Source organism: Myotis nattereri, assembly GCF_964212035.1.
Source record: "Myotis nattereri genome assembly, chromosome: 8".
NCBI classification, from domain to species: Eukaryota; Metazoa; Chordata; class Mammalia; order Chiroptera; family Vespertilionidae; genus Myotis; species Myotis nattereri.
In genome coordinates this window covers 33,894,123-33,917,807 of record NC_138083.1, presented here as the reverse complement: position 1 = coordinate 33,917,807, position 23,685 = coordinate 33,894,123, and the positions used below count along the sequence as shown (strand labels likewise).

The window sequence follows — 23,685 nt, the reverse complement described above, 5'->3', positions numbered from 1 at the left end:
CTAATTATGTATTCTTGTCTAATTGTAAAATACATTGGTTCTCTTAAGCCTTAAATAATAAAAATAAGCTAATGATCACTGTGAACAGTTATGCCATGATTTCCTCCTTATGAAGACCCCTGGAAGAATCTGAGTGCAATACTAAGGATAAATGTATTGTTTAACAAGTAGCTTGCTTTTATCACATGAACATTGTGAGTTATGTAACTGGCAGGTTGGCTCCTAAAAAGGGCCAAAATTATGACTCAAATTAGCAGATACATGGATCACAATGTACAGATCTTAAGCCTCATTCACATCTCCACTTTGTCATCACCCTTGATTTGTGTGGTTTCCCGCTTCCCCTGTCTTTGACGTGTCCTTGTAGCCACCGCAGGTTCTTTCTGAAACAAGACAAGGTACAGAGAAAACAAAGCAGAGACAATCATGGGTTAGTCAGCACTCCTGCTGCCCCGTTACCAGTTCTTTCCGTAGCCTGGCCAGCTCCTCCTTCTGCTGCTCTTCCTCCTGCTGCCTCACTTCCTCCAGCTTCTGGACTCTCTGGGCTTCTGCCTCAGCCATTTTCTTCTCCATCTCTTGCCGCTCTTTGGCTCTCTTCTCAGTGGCCAGCTGAAAAGGTTCTTGAACTAGTGAAAGGCTCTCTGAGTACAGAAACAGAGAGAATATTGGCACACAAGCAGGACTTGCATAAACCTGGCCCCCATAGAGCCAGCAAGAGGCACAGACATGCATGTCAATAGAACGGCTAAGCACTAAGGAAGCCTTACTGAAAGTTGGAGTCTTAGAAGTTTAAAACATGGAAGGGCCCCTGAAAATCAACTAATTAGGAGAAAAGCACGACCCACATAGGTGAAGTAGCTTGCTTAAAACCACATTGTGACTTTAAGACAGATAGATGTAGAAGAATCCCAATTATCTGACAACCTACCCAGTGCTTAAGGAAGCAAATGTTTTGTAATTAAGGCTTGCTTCAGGGTGAACTCCAGAAAGAGGTCCTGGCTATCCCTCCCTCACTTCCTGGTACTCTTTAGGTGGGCAAAGCCTATAACTATTACTGAAATGCCAGCTGCCTCTGCCCAGGATCTTGCTCTATGAATCTGGCCCCAACATATTCTGAAACTCAACATAGCTGCTGGGTTCAACAAAGGCAAAAGTCTGGGTCAAGGAGAGAAAAAACTAGATCCTCTACAGACAAATGCTTCTGGTTGCCACAGCATTATACGGACACAACTGAGTCCCAGGCAATGCCCCTGGGAAGACTGACGATGTTGCCCCAATCCCCCAAGAATACATATAATACTACCAGTCATGGATTTTTTCTCTTTCTTGGGAACAAAGGGCTCCTGGAAGATGACAGTGTTTGGACGAGCCTTGAAGCAAGTTGCTTCTTTCTGCTGTTTCAGTTCTTCTTCCAGCTATTAGAAAGAAAGCCTGTCAGATAACGTGCCATGACTACCACCTCCATGACTCAAGTACTAGTGTTTCTAACTGTTTCATCAATAAAGACAGCAAATGATTTCATCTAAACCCCAATTAAAACCCCCTTTACAATGAGTAGATCAGAATGACAACATCTAAACCCACTGAGAATTAGAAAGTATCTTTATGATACATTTGACCCTTGAAAAATATGGAGATTAGGGCACCAACACTCCACACAGTTGAAAACCTCATATAACTTTTGACTCCTCCCAAATGTACTTACTATAATAGCCTACTCTCGACTGAAAACCTTACCAATAACACAAATAGTAAATTAACACATATTTTGTATGTTATATATATTAAATACTGTATTCTTACAATTAAGCTAGAGAAAATGTTATTAAGAAAATAAAGAAGAGAAAATACATTCACAGTACTTATTGACAAAATCCATGCATAAATGGACCTGTGCAGTTCAAACTAGTGTTGTTCAAGGATCAATTGTAATTTTAAGACCTTATCTTAACACCTACCCCCAAAACAGACATTATATAGCCTCAGATGTGATCATCTGTAAAGTATTCTCCCTCCCAAGCCCCCTCAAAAAAAAAAAAAAAAAACCTAAGCAGAGTTTAATCAAGTCTCTTAATATAACTACTCATCAACAGGAAACACAGGAGACAGAAAAACATATTAAGCAACGCCACAGAATGCAATGACCAAAATCCAGATTATGGAAAACCAGTAAGACAAATAATCCAGTTTATTCAACAAATAAAATGCAAGTAGAGAAGCCTATAGATTGAAAGGGATTTGGATTTATTAAACAACTGTAATATGTGGACCTTATTTGAATCTTGATTTGAGCGATTCAACTGCTTGAAAAAAACTATGAGATCTGAAGGTATATAAATGCTGACTACCTGTCATTATTAAGTAATTACTGTTAATGTTTTACTACAATAATATTGTGATTATATTTTTTTAATCCTTATATTTTAAAGTTACACACTGAAGTATTTTGGACGAAATGAGATGAGATGGGCCCTAACCAGTTTGGCTCAGTGGATAGAGCATCGGCCTGTAGACTGAAAGGTCCCAGGTTCGATTCTGGTCAAGGGCATGTACCTTGGTTTTGGGCACATCCCCAGTAGGGAGTGTGCAGGAGGCAGCTGATCGATGTTTCTCTCTCATCGATGTTTCTAACTCTCTATCCCTCTTCCTTCCTCTCTGTAAAAAATCAATAAGATATATTTTTTTTAAAAAGAAATGAGATGAGGATTTGCTTCTAAGTAACCCTGTGTAGGTAACAGTATCCAGTGTAGAGATAAGTAGATAGAAGCATAGATAAAGTAAGATTTTCTATGTTTTGATCACTATAGCACCAGGTTACAGGTTAATGCAAGTTCATTATACTATTCTACTTTGTATATGTCTGAAAAACTTGAAAAAAATTTTTATTATGGAAAATAACCCCACAGACATTCTATGTCACGGACCTTGAAAGAGAGATTCACTAGTACTTTCAAAGCAACAGTCTCAAGTTTTCCTAGAATATAACAACAACAAGAGGCCTACGCTCACTCAGTCAGGTTAGCAGTCACATTTCTTGGGTTTCAAGAAGGGTGACTTCCTATAAAAAATTAGTCCAGAGCTCCTTTTGGACAGAGTGTAAGATAAGTGACAATATAAAAATACCAACAAACTCAGGGATTCAGGGAAAAATTTTTTCCAGATAGGGCAGAATTAGATTCCAACTAAACCAGCCAACAACCAGTTGATTGTTTTTAACTATCTGTCATCTATAAAGAGCAAAGAGCACACTATGCTGACAAAACAGCACACCCTATTGAGAATCTATTCTCACTATTCTATTTCTTATCAAAGCACCCACAGAAATGAGTGAACGTGTAATAAACAAGTCTAATATATAAAGAAACTCCAGATGCAAAGAAAGCCTATCAGTTCTCACATTCCCCAGATGAGCACTTAGAGCCAGGATCAGCAAACTTCAGCCAGCTTACAACCTCTTTGAGCTAAGAATGGTTTCTACAATTTTAAAGAATTAAAATACACACACACACACACACACTATATGACAGATCGTATACAGCCTACAAAACCTAAAATATGTATTTACAATCTTTTTTTTTTTTTTTAATAGAAAAAGTTTGCTGACCCAATTTAGAGCAGAGACTCTGAAATAATTCAGTGTGTTAGTTCTGAGATGAATTTCAATGTAGTGGGCCTACCCGTTCTAACAAACCAACAAACAACCATTTACATATTAGCTGCTGTCCCAACCCCTCACCTGGTGCTTCCAAGTCTGTGCCTTTAAAGCACCTCTTTTGTCAGTCTCCAAGCAGAAAGGCTCAGTCTGGGTTACACTCTTCACCTTCTTCTCTGGCAGGTTAACAGTGTCAAAATCAGGCAAAAGATGTGCCTTGAACTTGGGCACCTGATATAAAAGAAAACATGAGATTTAAGACAAGGCCTTTCTAGCCAGAAAGCAATAGCTACACCAGAATATTTGGATGAATCTAAATCTAAAAAAGAGAAAAGGGCCCCAGCTGGTTTGGCTCAGCGGACAGAGCGTCAGTCTGTGGACTGAAGAGTCCCGGGTTCAGTTCTGGTCAAGAGCACATGCCCAGGTTGCAGGCTTGATCCCCAGAAGGGGGTGCGCAGGAGGCAGCTAATCAATGATTCTCTCTCATCATTGATGTTTCTATCGCTCTCTCTCCTTCTTCCTAAAATCAATAAAAACATATTAAAAAAAATAAAGAGTAATGGGCTTAAAAGGAACCCAGGTTTTCCTCCCAATACTGGTATTGCCTGCAATGGGAACATAATCATGGGCAAGTCACTTAACACCCTTGAGCCAGAAAGCTTATTAAAATTACTTGCCCTTTTTATACTTCATAAGGTTGTCATGAAGAGATCAAAGGAAGTCAGTGATTTTTATAAAAATGCAACATCAAAGATTATCTTTGAGGGATCAAAGAATAGTGTTAAGCTACTTACAGAAATGAAAACACCTACCTCCATTTTCTGCAGTTCTTTTATTTTCTTCTCCTTCTGTAACTGGCGTTCTTTGTCTCGAGAATCAAATGAGAAAGGGCATATTTCCACAGTCTTTGCCTCTGGGATTTGGGGCTTAAAAGGTACCCCCAAATGTGCCCGAGGTTGAGCTCTTCTTATCACTACTGGTTCCTCTTCCTACAAGAAAAATATGCAGTTTAAAAACAAGACTGCTCACTCTTACCTCCTCAGAATGGAGAGTCGGAAGACATTATATGACAGAAGTCATTAATTAAGGCAAGTCACTCAACCTCTTAGGTGTCTTAGTTTCCTATGTAGCAAAGTTACCTACCAACTCACTGGGGTGAGACCAATGTGAAAGTATTTGATAAAGGTCTAACACAATTACTCGTAAAGATGTAAAGTCTTTCACAGGAAGGCTGTAAAAACTAATGAGATCAATCAGTGTGAATAAAATGAAGAACAGAAGACACACACACCTTGGCCTCCTCTTTGACCCACCCTCCATCTAGACTCCACTAAAACATGTGACTGGGAGTTAATGAGTCGTCAAACCCAGAATAGGACCAAGTAAGTTGTTTGGGTTCAAACTGGTAACGTAAGATTACTGTGTATTTTAGTTTCAAATGAACTCACATAAAATGGCTTATGCTTGAGATCTGCTATGAACTTACCCCATCTCTGGATATCTATATATATAAAAGGCTAATATGCAGCCGAAACCGGTTTGGCTCAGTGGATAGAGCGTCGGCCTGCGGACTGAAGGGTCCCGGGTTCGATTCCGGTCAAGGGCATGTACCTGGGTTGCGGGCACATCCCCAGTGGGAGATGTGCAGGAGGCAGCTGATCGATGTTCCTCAACTCTCTATCTCTCTCCCTTCCTCTCTGTAAAAAGTCAATAAAATATATTTAAAAAAAAAAAAAAAGGCTAATATGCAAAGCGTCCCCTCGGGAGTTCGACCGGGAGACCAGGAGTTCAATCGCTCACTATGGCGTGCGCTGACCACCAGGGGGCTGCGTGGAACGAAGGAAGGCCCCAGCCAGCAGCTGGAAGGCCCCAAATGGCCCTGATTGCCAGGCCAGACCTAGGGACCCTACCCATGCCTCTAATAAAACTAGAGGCCCTGTGCACAAGATTCGTGCACTGGAAGGGGGTTAGGGGGAAGAGGTTGTCCCTCAGCCTGGCCTGCACCCTCTTGTAGTCCAGGACCCCTCGGGGGATGTCCGCATGCCAGCTTAAGCTGGAAGTCAGACATCCCTCTCACAGTCCGGGGCTCTTGAAGTCTGGGACCCCTTGCTTCTTACCACCCACCTGCAGCAGAGGAGGGAGAGGCTCCCACCACTGCCACTGCACTCATCAGCCGTGAGCCTGGCTTCTGGCTGAGTGGCACGCCCCCTGTGGGAGCACACTAACCACCTGGGGGCAGTTCCTGCGTTGAGAATCTGCCCCCTGGTGGTCAGTGCATATCATAGCAACCGGTCGTTCAGCCATTTGGTCGATTTGCATATTAGGCTTTTATTATATAGGATGAAGATGTAACAGGAAACTAGCCTGATCAATGACAGTTTATGTATTCCAGTTTCATGATCCATCATCACACAGTCACCTTTGCAACCCTTGGATTAATGGAGATAGGACAGGGTGAATGTTAACAGCCTGGTGTTTCTCTTCCTTTCTATACCCCAATCCCTAGGCCTGGTGTGAATTTTAAAGTCCCTCAGTGCTCTGACAGGGTAACTCAGTAGGTTAGAGTGTCGGTCCCAATACACCAAGGTTGCAGGTCCACTCTCCGGTCAGGGCACATACAAAAAGCAACCAATGAATGCATAAATAAGTGGAACAATCACTCTCTCTCTCTAAAAATAAATAAATAAATAAATAAATTTTTAAAAAGTCCCTCAGTGAATGGTGACAACAACTCAGGCAAAATAGAGGACAGGGATCAGCAACTTTTAATCCATGTAACAATGGTAGGCTAACTGTCAATGTTATACAAATGGACAGGCCTCCAATAAGTTGCAAAGAATTACCACTGCAAGCCAGAAAATTCACACCAATTACTTTGCTCTTGGAGGAGCAAAAGAGATGATCAAATGTTTATGCCCACTGTTAAAGACAACTCCGGACAAGAATGACTGCCTTTGAGTTCCATTAAGCTTTAAGAAAGAGTAATGCTTAGATTGATGATGCAGAAGGAAGAAGGAATCCCCATCCCAGGGAATCACCTCATCGTTGATGGGCATTCGGATTCTGTTCTTTAATGCAAACGCCGGTGATTTGGGGACAGTGATTGGAAGTAGTTTCTTTTCAGGAACACCCTGGAAGGAATAAACAACTCCATTAGACATCCCAGGACAATCTCCACTAGTTAAGATTAAATCCTTGTCTTAAAGGGAAATTCACAAAACCAGGAATCAAAAAAAAGCTAGTGTTTCAGTATGTCGTTATTTACCCAACTAAGACAAAGGATCTGCAGTAGCACTCCAAAGGTGGAATATCACAATAGAAGAGAGGCAATAAGGACCTAGTTTGAGTTGTATATTCAGTAAAAACAGAATTCATCAAAATCTTACTTTTGAATTTATGAAAAATACTACTGACAACAGAAAACAAACTAATGCCAATGTTTTGATGTGTCTCTTCCTTTCTATACCCCAATCCCTCAAAAACAAAATTTTTAAAAATGTTCATTTTTATAAGCACTTATACTCTATCACAAATCTGGCAATTAATACTAACTACAAAATGTTAGCTCTTGGGCTGTTGTTTTGAACGAAATGTATAACCAGATCAATTAAAAAAAATCCTCTCACATGCTAATGTTGCCCATCAGCTCTCTACTCTGCCTCCTCTCTAACTCTTCACTGCCTTACCACAGGCCACATCATCAATTGCCTATACCATTCACCAGCTTTCTAAGAGGCTTTTCAGCTCATCTCATTCCTCCAATCCATCCTCTGTATATAGTCAGAATTATTTTTCAAAACACATCTGATATATTACTTCCTGACTTAAAACTCTTTAATGGCTCCCTCTTACTGTTTACCTACAACAGTATAACAAATGCCCTGGCATGAAGTACAAGGTGCTTTATAATCTGATACCCTGCCTGACTCTCCAGTCTTATCTCTTGACCCTCCTACTCATGAATGAACTACTGGCAACTGCCAAAATTAACACTGGTTCTCACCTCAGTGTCTTTCCTTGTGCACTCTCTCTCAGCCGCTTTGAAGTACTTAACCCTTCTTTTCAAACCTCCACAGAAGCATCTCTTCTTCATAAAGCCTTTCAAGATACTCAAACTCCCAGAACCTACAGAACTGACGCACTCTCTCCCTGTGTAGAGCTCTATCACAGTACATACAGAACTTCATTGCACTTGTTTATATAGATGTTCATCTGCTTGTGTGAGCCTATGAGTGCTCCATGAGTGGGGACTTGCATTTCATCAATCCCTAACCTTGGCAAGTATAAAGCCAAACATTCAGCAAATGTTTGTTGAATGAATATAGTAAGAATAACAGAATTTATAACCTGGACTCAAATTTACATCTTGAGAGACTTCTCCTTAATTCCAACAATGCTGCAACTGCTCAACACATCTTTGGAATATCTTTCTTGAGTGGTTTTCAAAGCCAATTTTGGGACCAAGCAAGGTAGAACTCAATCTTTACTTTTAATTAAACAAAACTGCTTCCAGACCTATTATCTTGGACTACTCTGAAGTTCTAGTTCCAAATAACTTTACACCAGCTTCTAAAAGCAAATTAATCTTTGAAATATGAAGATTTGCCATCCCTGAAGAGATCCAAAAGACTGTGCCACAGGATCTAAGACAAGTGGCTTTTCCAAAATGTTTTGCACAGTATCAATCATTGGAAAAAATGTATACCCTCCTATGGTGACCACTACAAGGGGAATGCTCATTCTGATGTGAAGGTTCTTATGTTTCCTAAATAAAGTCAAGATCTCCAGCACAGTGAAATCCAATGTATCTGAGTGACAAAAGTCCATGAAATGGGATTTTCAAATAATGCTTACCATAAACAACAAAATCTGTTGTTGTACAACATCCTGGACATGTGAACACCAGCCTCTTGCCTAAACACACTTATGACATATGGGAATAAGAACACTGAACAAGGAGCCAGAAATCTGTTTTCACCCAACTCTGATTCCAACTGCTGTAACCTTAGGTGCATCACATAGCCTCAGACCTCAGATTATTTGTTTTCTTTTCATTAAACAAAGTATTGGAAATAAATATCTGAGGACTCATTTCGTTCTAAAATAATGTCTCTTTTCCTATTTTCCCCCTCTCTCTGAATCCACCCACCAGAGATACATGCATTGTAAAAGAAAAGCAATGGAAACCTCTAACAAGTCAGCCATGAAAGAGATGTTTACCAATGGGATCAATCCTCATAATTTGTTGGGAGAGAGGGAAAGGTGATTTATGAAAATCAACTTCGCAGCAACCATCTACCCACACCCCATTCTCCACTGCAATCAAAGCCAACTGGGGGCTCAATCAGAAATAAAGAAAAGAAAACTGGGTTTTTAGAAACAAAGGCTTCTTGTTTTGCCATTTTAAGTTTTTTTAGTTATAAATTCCTTAAGGGCAGGGAGGTCGCCAATTGCATTCTCCAAGGAACCTACATAAGTAATTGTTCAATGAACACAAGGTTGATTAATTTGTTTACATGTCAATCTGCTCTACCAGCCAGACTGAAAGCTATCAGGACCAGGGCTGTTTCACATTCCATCTCTGAATTCCCAGTGTCTACCACACTAGAAACACAGGCTGGAGCACTTCAGCTTGTACTGTCACTCACTCAGTTATCCACATTGGAGTGCCTATGCTGTGATGCTAGGTTCTAGGGATACAGAAGTGAACAGTACAGATATTCACGGCCCCTACTCTCAGGGAACTCACATTCTAGTGGAAGAAAGAGAATGAAAAAGTAATAAATCAATTATTTCCAGGTTTTCACATGTACTATAAAGAAACCTAGCAGGAATGCAGCTAAAGTATAATGGGGGTAAGCATGTCTCTGTAAGGCAGGATATGCCCCCCAAGCCCCTAGGACAAGATCTCAGGCCTGTCCCAGAGCAGTTAGGAAATTACTGTGAAGCAATGTTATTTCAGGGATAAGAGGGGGTAGGGGTGAAATTGTGCTGGTCTCCCCAAGTCATCCCTAAAATATCACTGCTAAAATTACTCACTGGCCTCACTGACACTATATCCACCTCTGTGGTGCCCCAGCTCTCCCACTAGATGTCGGCACCAAGTTCACATTTCACACCCTGGAGCTCAAGGCTTTCATCACTCCACCTCTCTCCCAAGAGCCGTTATTTCATCTCTGCCTCATGGCCCACTGCTGCCCAAGCCCGCTGTCTCCTTGCCACCTATCAACCATAGGCGGGAGCGCCTGAGAAATACCATAAGGAGACAGAGGTGCAGCTTAAGCACCCAGAGGACATGAATGGGGAACAATGGTGGCAGACAGACAAGATGCATTTGGGCTCTGGAAGGCAGGCTCTTTTGTGCTATCATAAAAGTCCAAGACTAGAATTAAGAGACCTAATCTCAGTTCTGCTAACAACTTCCAAAAACCGGCAAGCCACATTCCTCTTCCAGAGCTTCCCTTTCTAAAAAGCAAAGAAGAGTGAAAGAGAATACATCTAACATCTCCCTATGCTTTGCTTCTCTAGAAACCATCAGTTAAAGTGAAGTCACTGGAAATTTAGAGAGCTGAAAACAGCTAGCATCAAACTCAAAAACTGTGTTTGCCAAAATTAACAATGATAACAGCATGTGGGGCAGGATGACAGTGCTTAAGAAGATGACAGTTCAGTCCAGCCGGTGTGGCTCAGTTGACCTATGAACCAGGAGGTCACAGTTCAATTCCTGGTAAAGGCGCATGCCCAGGTTGTGAGCTCGATCCCCAATAGGGGGTGTGCAGGAGGCAGCCAATTAATGATTCTCTCTCATCATTGATGTTTCTATCTCTCTCCCTTTCGCTTCCTCTCTGAAATCAATAAATATATATATATATTTTTTAAAAATATGACCGTTCAAATCCTGGTTCTGCATACTAGACACCTCTTAGTGTCTCTTTCCTCACCTAAAAAATGGAACCTACCTCTTAAAGAGTTATGAGAAATAAGATAATCGACATAAAACACTCAGGAAAAAAACACTCAGTACAATGTATGCATACAATAAAACAGTTATTACTATTAACAATGTGACTGCTTTAGTGTGTCAGACACTAAATTCTTCACTGGGCTCTAATCTTTGCTGCACCTAACAAATAAAAAGCTCCAGGGGTGGGGCCCAGGAATCTGTTTACGTAATAAGATCCCCAGAGGATTCTGAGAACTAGCTGGATTTGGCAAACACTTTCCTGCAGCATAGCACTTCAATTCAGTTGCATACTTGCTTAACCTAGTGCTTTGCTGATTTGTTTATCCAGAATTCTCAACAAGGCATAACCTGGTACAACACTACTCTAAGATCTCAACTAACTCCTAATGAACTCTAGTCAACCTCCTCCAATTAGCACTTCTCCCGAGTTATCTCCAAAGCACAACAAACTGCCAAACCAATTTCCTAAATCAATGTTTCCAAAAGTGGAGTTCAGGTATGACTGGTGATATGGAAGAGGATGTTAGATGGGATATAGTCATTTTTTAATTTTTAATAATTACATATTTTCCTTAAGAACCTTCTATTTTATTCAAGAACAAGAGGCTCAGTGCACGGATTCGTGTACTGGTGGGGTCCCTCAGCCTGGCCTGCACCATCTTGCAATCCGGGACCCCTCGGGGGATGTCGGACTGCCGGTTTTGGCCCAAAACCGGCAGTCCGACATCCCCCGAGGGATGTAGAGTGCGCAAATCGGCAGGTGGCGGGGGAGGAGCCCAAGCCCAGGCCTGCTGCTCTGCTTATCCCGCCCCCCTCCCCCCGCCCCCACCAGCCACTGCCGCTGCCTCTTGGTAGTGCTGCACAAAGGCACGAGAAGCTCGCGCCGCCACAGCTGCGCTCACCATCCATGAGCCCGGCTTCTGGAACCCAACAGTCAGCTGAGTGGTGCTCCCACTGTGGGAGCGCACTGACCACCAGGGGGCAGCTCCTGTGTTCTGCCCCCTGGTGGTCAGTGCGCGTCATAGCGACCAGCCGGTCACCTGATCCCTTAGGGCAGTGGTTCTCAACCTTCCTAATGCCGAGACCCTTTAATACAGTTCCTCATGCTGTGGTGACCCCCAATTTCATTGTTACAAATTGAACATAATTAAAGCATAGTGACTAATCACAAAAACAATATGTAATTATATATGTGTTTTCCGATAATCTTAGGTGACCCCTGTGAAAGGGTCGTTTGACCCCCAAAGGGATCGTGACCCACAGGTTGAGAATCACTGCCTTAGGGTTTTATGTATATAGATGCTCCAAGAGTATGGACCCTGGAACCATACTACCTAGATTTATATCTTAGCTCGGGCATTGACTAGTTTATTATCTAGGGCAAGTTATTTAACCTCTATATTTCCTAACCATAAAATGGATGGATAATACTACCAATAATGTTTACCACATACAGTTATTATGAGAATTAAGTATTATATAAAGAGTTTAGAATAAAACATGGCTCATAATAAGCTGTATATTAGTAGCTACTATTGCTATTCATGGCAAAAAGTACTGGTTTTCCACTTACATGATGATTTAAATGTTTCCTTTAAAATCACTTTAAAAATGAGTTGATTTTGCCCTAACTGGCTTGGTTTAGTGGATAGAGCGTTGGCCTGCTGACTGAAGGGTCCCAGGTTTGATTCCAGTCAAGGGCATATACCTTGGTTGCAAGTACATCCCCAGTAGGGATGTGCAGGAGGCAGCTGGTTGATGTTTCTCTCTCATTAATGTTTCTAACTCTATCCCTCTCCCTTTCTCTCTGTAAAAATCAATAAAATGTATTCTTTTTAAAAATGAGTTGATTTTAAGAATATATAAAGTCAACACTAGTGTATGAGATATAAGGATATAGCAAAAATTGAAAGGGTAGTATATGAATTAAATAAAAAAACAAAAACTTGCCGAAACCGGTTTGGCTCAGTGGATAGAGCTTCGGCCTGCGGACTGAAAGGTCCCAGGTTCGATTCCGGTCAAGGGCATGTACCTGGGTTGCGGGCGCATCCCCAGTAGGAGATGTGCAGGAGGCAGCTGATCGATGTTTCTCTCTCATCGATGTTTCTAACTCTCTATCCCTTCCTCTCTGTGGAAAATCAATAAAATATATTTAAAAACAAAACAAACAAACAACAAACCTGTGGCAGGGGAAGCCAGGAGCCTAGGAGACGATGTATGAGGAGCAGGGTAACAAACGAGGGTGACAGAAGCCCTGGGAAAGCCGTCTTCTCCTCTAGGCCCCAGTTTTCTATGTGTGAATGAAGCACCGAGCCAGCCCACCCGGCGCTAAGATTCTGCAGTCTGCATGTAAATCCGCATCCCCCGCTCTAGTCAGAACACTGTTTGCTCAGCAGTTATGACCACGGTGGCACAGCTCTTACAGACTAGTCCTCGGGTTGGAAAGTTTTCTTTAAAGGTTGTGAAACACTGCTGGTGGGAATGCAGACTGGTGCAGCCATTATGAAAAACAGTATGGAGTTTCCTCAAAAAATTAAATATGAAACTGCCATTTCACCCAGTGATCCCACTCCTAGGAATATATCCTAAGAAACCCAAAACACCAATCAGAAAGAATGTGTGCACCCCTATGTTCATAGCAGCACAATTTACAGTAGCTAAGATCTGGAAACAGCCCAAGTGCCCATCAGCAGATGGGTAGATAAAAAAGTTGTGGTAGATTTATACCATGGAATACTATGCAACAGTAAAAAAAGAAAAATCTCTTACCCTTTAGAGGACCTGGAGAGTGTCATGCTAAGTGAAATAAGTCAGTCAGAGAAAGAGAAGTAGCACATGATCTCACTCATATGTGGAATCTAAGTAACAAAATAAACTGATGAATGGAGTGGATCCAGAGACATGGAAGCATGGAAAAGAGTGGAATCTCAGAGGGAAGGCGGGGAGGGTGGGAGGTAATCAACCAAAGACCTTGTATGCATATATGCATAACTCATGAACACAGACAAGAGGTGGTGAAGGCTGGGGGCAGGCTGGAGAGGGTCAATGAGGGAAAAAGAGGACATATATAATACTTTCAACAATAAAGAATTATTTAAAAGTAAAATAAAGTTTGTGACAGAGTTTGACATTGTAGTAAACTAGTGGTGCACAAAATTTGTGCGGGGGGGGGGGGGGCGGGCGCGGTGAGGAAGGGTGTCCCTCAGCCCGGCCTGCACCCTCTCCAATCTAGGACCCCTCGGGGGATGTCCGACTGCCAATCCCTGCGGGATCGGACCTAAATCAGCAGTCGGACATCCCTCTCGAAATCTGGGACAGCTGGCTCCTAACCACTCACCTGCCTGCCTGCCTGCCTGCTCGCCCTTAACCACTCTGCCTGCTGGCCCGATTACCCCTAACTGCTGCGCCCCCCCAGCCCCCCCGCCAGCCTGCTTGCCCCCAACTGCCCTCCCCTGCCGGCCTGATCACCCCTAACTGCCTCTGCCTTGGCCCCACCACCATGGCTTTGTCCGAAAGGACGTCCAGAAAGTCTCCTGGTCTAATTAGCATATTACCCTTTTATTAGTATAGATAGTATAGATGTGCATCATACCAAAAAAAGGAAAAGGAAAAAAATAACAACCACTGTGAGTAGAAAAGAGGTCTCATGCAGAAAGTTCTCAACTGAAAGACATCGCGTAGGAAGAGGGGAAGAACCATTTCTAAGCATTATCATGCTTTTTAAAGCCTGGAAAATATAACTTCAAATTGCTTCTGACTTAGTACTAAGAAACAGAATAAACAAAAGTGGAAGGTAATAAACACTGGTGAACAGTTTCACTTGAAACCACGGTGATGCTAAAGGGTAAACAAGAAAGAGGACAGGGGAACAATGTTTAGCACCTGAACATAAGTAGGTCCAAACCAAGGGAAGAGGGTGCTTCTTCACCTGCACGGAAATTCATCTAAAACCCATCTTTGCACTTCAGCCGGTGCTGACCTCCATTACTTATTCTTGGACTGTGGCATCTCTTCCCCACCATCAAAATAAAGTAACCCACTTTTCACATCTAGTTTCCAGTTGCTCCTCTTAATATATAGACTTCCTTTTTCCAGCTTAACTGACCCACCAAGTTTCCAGTAGCTGTCCCGTTTTCTACCTTCAGGCTTTTTTTGTCACCCCCACTGCCTGGAATGCCTCGTGAGTTCATTTGCATTTCTGTAAGTACAAATTCTACCTTGTAATGGAGAAGCAATATAATGACAGTTTAGGATCACAGACTCTGGAGCCAGAGTGCCTGAATTATTATCCTTGCTCCACTGTTTACTGAGTGTCCTAGGAATGCTACTCAACCTCTCTGGGCCTCAACTGCCTCATCTCAAACTAAAGATAACTAGACTAAACCACCTGGAGGGGCCATGGTCAACATGAATGGCTTAATATACGAAAAAGGCTTAGGGCAGTGCCTGGCACATACTGAGTGTCAGCTACTACAACAGTGACAACATGATGAGGATGACTGTTACTCAATATTGTCAAGGATGAAGTCAAATGCTTCTTCCTCCCAAAATCATTCCCTGAACCTTTCACCTAGGAGAAATCATTATCTCCATTGAATTCCTATAATTCTTCTAACTGCCATCTCTCGGAGAACGCTTCTGTCTCATTTTATATTACTTACACATATGCTGTCTCCCTTATCGGACTTTAAGTTTCCTGAGAACAAAATCTACCTCTGATATGTCTCTTTATCACCTACAACTCCTAATATGATGCCCTGATCATAGTATATATTCAAATATGTATACGTGGGTAGATATTTGGTCATAAGCAGGACAATTTTGTCAGCATGCAGGGCCTCAACCATTCTTACCACAACATCTTCCAGGATCTTCGTCGGGCAAGGTCTGGAATGGAATTCGAAGTGCTCATCCTCCGATTTCCTCTTTGACTCTCGCTCCTGGATTCTTTTCTCAATTTCTAAATCAAAGCCAACAGGCTGAGTGGGTGGCTTCACAGGCGGTTTCTTGGGCAAGATGGGCCCACCTTCCAGAATTCTGGGATCCAGTTCCCTTGCTTTGAATTTATATCTGTAAGGTGAGAATTTAAATGCCATCCCCCCAAAAATTTTAATAATTAAAAAAAAATACATAAACAACAAAGTAGGCCAAACAGAAAAACAATAATCATTAAGCTTAGCCATCATGCAGAGCAAAATTTCTCTCCATAGCCATTATTTCTACCTCTAGAGCAAAGAATAAGAAAATCCTAACATTCCCACCACTTTAATGATTGGGGTTTCTCTTCACAGGGGAAGCTCCCCCTTCTCAAAAGTACAAAAGAAATGGAAAGAGGATACAGGAGACAAATCCAGTGCTAACCATATTAAGTTCCAGTTTCCTCCCATGAACAATCCCTTGGGTAGCCATGAAAGAGTAGGATCTACCTAAACTAACCTCAGAGGACACTCCCTAACTGAAATCATAACTAAGTTCTCCCACTCCAACCTCTGCATTAGCTTTTTATCAGTTTACACTCCAGGGCATCTCCATATTCCCACTTTCAGGACTAATCATAGAGGCAGGGACACAGCCTACAGAGCTGGTAACTCAAATGCTGTAAATTCCCATGGCATGAAAAATAGCAACTGTCCCCTTATAGAACTGAAAAGAGAGCAGGCGGTTTCTTAAACTCTTCCTCAAATACTGCCAGTGGTACTTACTGCTGCAGTTTCTCGAGCTCCTCGGCCTCCAGATCCGCTGCACTTTTGCAGGTCACAGGCCTTGTGCGCTGTTTGGTTTGCAACACAGGAGTCTGTGGTTCTGTGACAATCTTGGCCACAGTAGATTTGGTGGGTAACAGAGCTGTAAACCGAGATCAGAGACATTCACCTGGCTCCTCAAGACCCCATTTACCTGTAGGTGCTACCTCATCTTGGCAACCCAGAGAGGCCCAACCAGAGTGGTTGGCCCTCCATATTCAGCTCAGTTCACATTAGGCAACCTGACAAATATGCAGCCCCTTCCTCCCTATCACTCTTTACTGAGGAGTATGATTGATGAAGGCAAACTTTTGGTAAACTCTATTGTCTTCTGAACTTAAAAACCACCCATGTCTGATGAATTCCTTATCACTGCACAGGCTATACTGCCTTTCTATTGGCAATGCCAACTATTTTGCTTGTAATTGACAAGTAAGATTTTTACTTATTCCCACTTTAAAAATAAGGCCTTTCTAAAGACCAAGTAACAATTCCCAATTTTATAAACTCCCTAAAAGCATCTATATCGAAGTATCAAGACTACCTCGCACAGAAAGTTAAATGGACAAAGTAAACTATGTCAAAGCATCAATATTAAGACCATCACCCAATGTTCCCCCAATAAATTCAATAAAAATAAAAATTTAAAAAAGACCGTTGTTACTACTCATAGAAAATACTGATTTGCTGGGTCAGGGGCAACCATGTCAGTTTTATTATGTAGAATGAGTTCTCTAATTTAGAACTTATCACATAAGATAAGAAGGTAGAAACCAAATATATTTCTTTTATAAAGAAGCCAGGCTTCAAGTATATACATAACCATTATTTAGCTATCACTGTAAAAAGTTTTAAATAAAAATTACTTTCTGTAATTTGTCAGTACTGAGATTATAAGAGCAGGACATATCCAAGTCTAAAAGTCATATATTATTTGAAAAGTCATGTTTAATATTTAAATTTCCATTAGGATAAAAAAAAATTATTATTTTCATTAATATAAAATCTGACAAATGAGCAGTATTAAGCTTGTCTGGCTACCTGACACAGCACTACACAATGCCTATGTAAGGGCAGAAAAAACTGAGACCTTCAAAGGCAAAATGACCAGATTCTGCTTTATCCATAATGCTAGCTTTATACACTGCACTATTTTATACCACTATTTTTAAACTTTTTTTACCTTCCTTCTTATAGAAATTATTTTCATAAAAAATAGAAACTATTAGATTAGAATTCTCTCATTTGTTCACCACCAAATCTATACACCCACCAGCATTTGCACTCATTCTTCTCACTCTTCCATCCTCCTTTCAAAGAACGAGAGCTATGATAGTACTCCTCCTCTACCTGCCTGTGCAGGGATTTATCCATTGGTTATCTTCTTTTTCTCCTCTATTTTCAACTTCTCTGCCAGGAACTTCTTAGTACGCAGGCACACTCTACCTATCTTCCACATCTTTTAACTCTGACATCTCCTTTCATTTTCATAGCATTGAGAATAATTTGTAGTGATCTATTTGTTCATCTCTCTCACTGAATTAGAACCTGACGTTGAGTAGCACCACGTACATTTTGTTCACTTCTATACCCTCAACACCCAACAAAGTACTTGGTTTGTAGTAGTAAAAGAAACTGTTGAATCACTGAACAAAAAGCACACAACCTTGAATGAATGGAATGCCTTCATTTTCTATCAGTAAATAAATGCACCATGACACCTGAATATATAGCAAAGATATCCTTGATTCCCCTTATTACTGACCAGAAGGATCAAGTGATTGATAGGCATAAGTGGACAGATAGCTGGGTGGTTTGAGAAAATGCTCAACAAATTAGTTGTCTGCATATAGGTACATATCATACTTTAGTTCAAAAACTAGGATATCAACTAAAGGCAAATTTGTGCCTAAGATGCAGCAAAAGGAATTCGAGGGGAGACTCCAGCCAGCTATGATATCGGTAAGAAACTTACTAATATCATCCTTCTTGCTCCTCAAGTGATATCTGTTAGGAGTTCCTTTATAGAAGGCTTCGACCTGCTGTGCAATAGGTACATATGTAGAAGCTGTTTCATCAAATTTTCTTTTCTTTCCTTGGGACAGGTTGAAAGGCTTTATAATGGTGCATCCCTTAGTCACTCGGGCCTATAAAGAAAGAAGTTGTTCCCCAAATGAAACGTTATAGAAGCTCAGATGTACCACAAGTCACGTATTCAGCAGAGAATCAAAAGGAAAAGAGCTCGTGTAAAACCTTAAGAATTATTACTCTTAAATCTGTCAGTCTTTGAGCACAGGTTACCAGTCTATTCCCATCTTTAAAAAAAATAAAATTGCCGAAACCGGTTTGGCTCAGTGGGTAGAGCGTCGGCCTGCGGACTGAAGGGTCCCGGGTTCAATTCCGGTCAAGGGCATGTACCTTGGTTGCGGGCACATCCCCAGTGGGGAGTGTGCAGGAGGCAGCTGGTCAATGTTTCTCTCTCATCGATGTTTCTGACTCTCTATCTCTCTCCTTTCCTCTCTGTAAAAACTCAATAAAATATATTTAAAAAAAATAAAATAACCTAGCACTTAGCAAATTGTTCTACAATAGTACATAAAGTGATCTTTTACAAGTATGTTAATCTTTTAAAGCAATCAAGAGCAAATCTTCTTAGAATTAGAAGGAACCAAAAATGCTTAAAAGGTACTCTATCCCTAATCCATTTTTTAAAAACTGATTAGGATTCTGGGAGTGATCAGGTCAAGTGTGTAAAAGTCTGAATCAGACTCTTATACACCCTTCCCAAAAACTGAGTGAAGAAGCCTCCTCCTTGGGACGCTGATTTTGATTAAATTGGTCTCTGACTGAAAACAACACTTTTCCAGAACCTACATCTCAAAGAAAGAACACACCCAGGGTTTAAGACTGAAAGACTAACTTCAACAAATGATGATGATGACTGAAATTGCAAGTAGAGATTCTTAGAATTTTTATTTAGGATTGTTAGTTTTTGTTAGTGCTCTGGTAACAACACTGCATAGGACTGGAGTCGTCTGCCCCAAAGCCATTTTCCCCATAAATGGTATTATATTTTGTACACAGCTTTGCAAACAAAACTTTTTCAAGAATTTTGTAACAGCACAAACTGTAACAAGCCTGTGCTTATGATTTGCCACCCATAATTCTATGTGTTTTGTGTATATTATCAATTCAGTTTGCACAGCAACTTGGCAAGATGGTTCCCAAAGAGACAGTAATTAATCCAAGATCACAGAGCTAACAGGAGGCAAAGTGAGAATTCAGATCTTAATTCAATTATATTATTGTAAGTGGTGACCACAAATGGTACAGCTAAAGTCCTCACTAAATCAGTAAGAGGAATATTCACTTAGTCCATCAACTTACAGGAGATGGAGGATGCTTTCGCAGTTCTGATGTAAAGTTCACTTCCTTATACTCCTCCTGGTTCTTAGGATGTTGTTTGATTCGCTCATCTGTGCGAAAGTGGAAGTTGACTGATTTGGTTACCTGGCTCACTGTTTTCTTCACAGGTTGTCCTGAGTGAGGAGCAGAGCAAAAGACTCAGGTTACACAGAGAACATTAGTAAATCTCCCTTTATCCAGTCTTTCTGGTCTATTACCATGGATCTAACTTTGTTCACTCTTTACATGTAACCCAATATTTGAAACAGTCCTAAGGACACTAATATATGTGCCTTATTCATTAAGTTGAGTACTGTGGAGGTGAGGCCCTTTGGTCAGATGCCAACTGTTAAAAAGGTAGGACAGGAAGAAAAACCCCATCTCCCAGGTGTGGCCATAGGTCTGAAGACAATGTGTAGCTGGAGTATTTTTGATAGACAAAGATCCCAACTGACTTTAAAATCACACTTAACTAGCCCTGCTGGTGTGGTCCAGTGGCTGAGCGGCTACCCATGCACCACGAAGTCACTGGTTGATTCCTGGTCAGGGTACATGCTCAGGCTACAGGCTTGATCTGAGGTGGGGGCCATGCAGGAGGCAGCCAATCAATGTTTCTCTCTCTCTCTCTCTCTCTCTCTCTCTCTCTCTCTCTCTCCTCTCTCTCTCTGTAAAAACCAAAAAATATATTTTTTAAAAAGGCACACTTAACTAAACATCTCTAAGAAGGAAACACTATAACCTCCAGGGGTGCTTCCTTCAACCCAGTAAGCAGGGCTTTATAGCTTCAACTCCAATAAACATGCAAGCCAAAACCGGTTTGGCTCAGTGGATAGAGCATCGGCCTGTGGACTGAAGGGTCCCGGGTTCGATTCCGATCAAGGGCATGTACCTGGGTTGCGGGCGCATCCCCAGTGGGGGGTGTGCAGGAGGCAGCTAATCGATGTTTCTAACTCTCTATCTCTCTCCCTTCCTCTCTGTAAAAAATCAATAAAATATATTTAAAAAAACAAAACAAAACATGCAAGAGCAAAGCAGAGCTCTGATCCTTCAGTTCCCTCAGTCATGCTTTTCCTCCATAGCCACAACTGAAATCATTCCACTTCCTCTTCCTCTACCAAGGATAAAATGGGACAACTGGCCTGCCCTATTGCTTTATCTCCTGTCTTAATCCTAGTCCCTCTTTTTCTACTATAAACAAAAAGAATTCGTAGGAAAAAGGAGGGGGAAATCAATTCTACTTGACGAAATGAAGGCATGGGAAAAGGTCTCAAAAGATAGGTTTGCCCTAAGCGGTTTGGCTCAGCGGATAGAGCGTTAGCCTGCGGAATCAAGGGCCCAGGTTCGATTCCAGTCAAGGGCATGTACCTTGGTTGCGGGCACATTCCCAGTAGGGAGTGTGCAGGAGGCGGCTGATCGATGTTTCTCTCTCATCGATGTTTCTAACTCTCTATCCCTCTTCCTTCCTCTCTGTAAAAAATCAATAAAATATATAAAAAATAAAAATAAAAAGATGGGTGTGACTTCTACAGTTAGAGAAGGAACAGCATGCTTTAAGAAAGGGTCAATGTATGTAACATGTTATAGGGCATAATCACAGAGATGGTCCAGCCTTCTCAATAAACGTTATTTTATGCCAACTAAGGCTAAGGAAGACAGAGACTTCAAAAAACCCTACCAAGATTATGAGAAGCACCCCCTCATAAATCAGTCTCAACCAAAGCCAAGCTGACCTGCTCCAGCAAGAGCAAATTTCTTGAATTCTTCATTCTTTTTCCGCATCTCCATCACCTCCTGCTGCATTTTCATGCTCTTCTCCAACTCTTGCTCCTCAGTACTTTTTAGAAGTTTCTGTCTAAAGGGCAAATCAATAAAGGAGATGAGAGGAGAGGAGAAAGAGGCTCAATGGTTCAAAATAATCTAAAGGCATTATATAGATTAGATTTTAAACCTGTGATACAATAATTACCCAAACAAAAACTTAATTAGATAACCTATGGAAAAAAATAATCCAGGTGCACAATTTATACCTTAATACTGAACAAATTTTCAGAAAATAGCTAAAATAGACAAGATGTTCCAAAAGATCCACAAATTGGACTATGTCATGATTAGCTTTTTGCCACCAGAAAAGCTAAAATTAAAATGCCACTAGAATGGGAAAAATCTTTGCAACAAATATGACCAAAGGTTAATAATATATACAGAACATATACTGTGATAGAGAGAATAGACTTAGGAGTAAAGCCAGAGAGTTCAAATCTCAGCCCTGTCATTGAGCCTAAGGTATCTCCACTGTAAAATGAGGAATATACTCATCTTCACAGAATGTTTGTAACTATTAAATCAAATAATGTTTCTGTGTACCTGACACATAGTAAACATTCCAGTTAGAGTAGCCATTCTTAGTAACAAACAAAAAAGGAAACAGAAAATTCACCCAAGAGGAAATATGGAAAAGATGTTACAATAACAGTAATACAATGTTGTTTACAATGTAATCAGGTAAATACAAATTAAAATAATTAAATGCCATCAACAATATAGCAATTAAATGTGGAACATTTTTTATTGATATTTTAGGGGTGGGGAAGGAAAGGAAGAGAAAGAGAGCAAGAGAGAAATATCAATGTGAGAGAGAAGCATCAATCTGTTGCCTCCCACATGCACCCTGATGATCGGGGTTCCCCTTGACAGGGAATCGAACAGACACCTTTTGGTGCACAGGATGACACTCAACCAACTGAGCCGCACAGGGCAGGGCAGGAACATTTTTTTTAAATATATTTTTATTGATTTCAGAGAGGAAGGGAGAGGGAGAGGGAGACAGAAATATCAATGATGAGAGAGAATCATTGATCGGCTGCCTCCTGCACGCCCCCTACTGAGGACTGAGCCCACAACCCAGACATGTGCCCTTGACCGGAATCAAACCTGGAAGCCCTCACTCAGTAGGCCAATGCTCTAGCCATTGAGCCAAACTGGCTATGGTGGCAGGAACATTTTTTTTTTTAATATATTTTATTGATTTTTCACAGAGAGGAAGGGAGAGAGATAGAGAGTCAGAAACATCAATGAGAGAGAAACATCGATCAGCTGCCTCCTGCACATCTCCCACTGGGGATATGCCTGCAACCCAGGTACATGCCCTTGACCGGAATCGAACCCAGGACCTTCCAGTCCGCAGGCCGATGCTCTATCCACTGAGCCAAACCGGTTTCAGCAGGAACATTTTTTAAAGTAAAAACATTCAATGCAGATGAGACAAGGAAATAATAATATTCAAAATTGATGGCACTGTAAGTTTATATATTCTTTTCTAAAATAAAATTGGCTATATGAATAACCATAAAACTAGTCATTGAGATTACTCTAAAGAAAAAGCTCTGCCTACAAAGATGTTCATTAACTACTTATAATAATAAAAAATTAGAAACTACATTTTCAACAGAAAATGTTTAAATATAATGAGAATATTAACAATCTACCAAAAGAGGTAAATGTAAAGATTTTATAGTAGTACCGAAAAATAAATAAAGTAAAGTCTCATAGTGAGTGAATAAAGCAAACCCAAAGGTTGTTTACATACTGATTGGGAAAATAGGTATTTTACTTGAATAAAACTAGAAGGGAGCTTGGTGAAATAAAACTATTCAAGTTGGATAGTAAGAACCTTTACTTTTTCCTTTTATATTTCTATCAATTTGCTTTAATAATATATTTTTCCCAATGTTTAAGACTTGGGTACCCACCAGGTTATAAAACAATTCACCTCACCGTGGTTATAGCCTCAAGCATTTCCCAAGCTCCACGTACAACAAACAGACTGGAGATGTACCCATTTGCAATTTTCTTCTATTGACTCTGTTTAAAATTCAGGAAAGCAGCCAAAACCGGTTTGGCTCAGTGGATAGAGGTCGGCCTGC

General features: G+C 41.0%; 1 protein-coding gene across 2 annotated transcripts in view; it reads right to left on the bottom strand.

Moving 5' to 3' along the window:
• TPX2 (TPX2 microtubule nucleation factor) overlaps nucleotides 1–23,685 on the bottom strand; it is a 61,108-nt gene that overhangs the window by 3,072 nt on the left and 34,351 nt on the right. For both annotated transcript variants that reach the window (XM_081098020.1, XM_081098021.1), the window contains 10 exons: nucleotides 21,493–21,614; nucleotides 19,745–19,896; nucleotides 18,333–18,504; nucleotides 16,319–16,460; nucleotides 15,470–15,686; nucleotides 6,691–6,783; nucleotides 4,465–4,641; nucleotides 3,737–3,883; nucleotides 1,304–1,415; nucleotides 460–641 (listed from right to left, as the gene is read on the bottom strand). In XM_081098020.1, coding sequence (XP_080954146.1) covers nucleotides 460–641; nucleotides 1,304–1,415; nucleotides 3,737–3,883; nucleotides 4,465–4,641; nucleotides 6,691–6,783; nucleotides 15,470–15,686; nucleotides 16,319–16,460; nucleotides 18,333–18,504; nucleotides 19,745–19,896; nucleotides 21,493–21,614 — 1,516 coding nt within the window. The remainder of the gene's footprint in view (nucleotides 1–459; nucleotides 642–1,303; nucleotides 1,416–3,736; nucleotides 3,884–4,464; nucleotides 4,642–6,690; nucleotides 6,784–15,469; nucleotides 15,687–16,318; nucleotides 16,461–18,332; nucleotides 18,505–19,744; nucleotides 19,897–21,492; nucleotides 21,615–23,685) is intronic.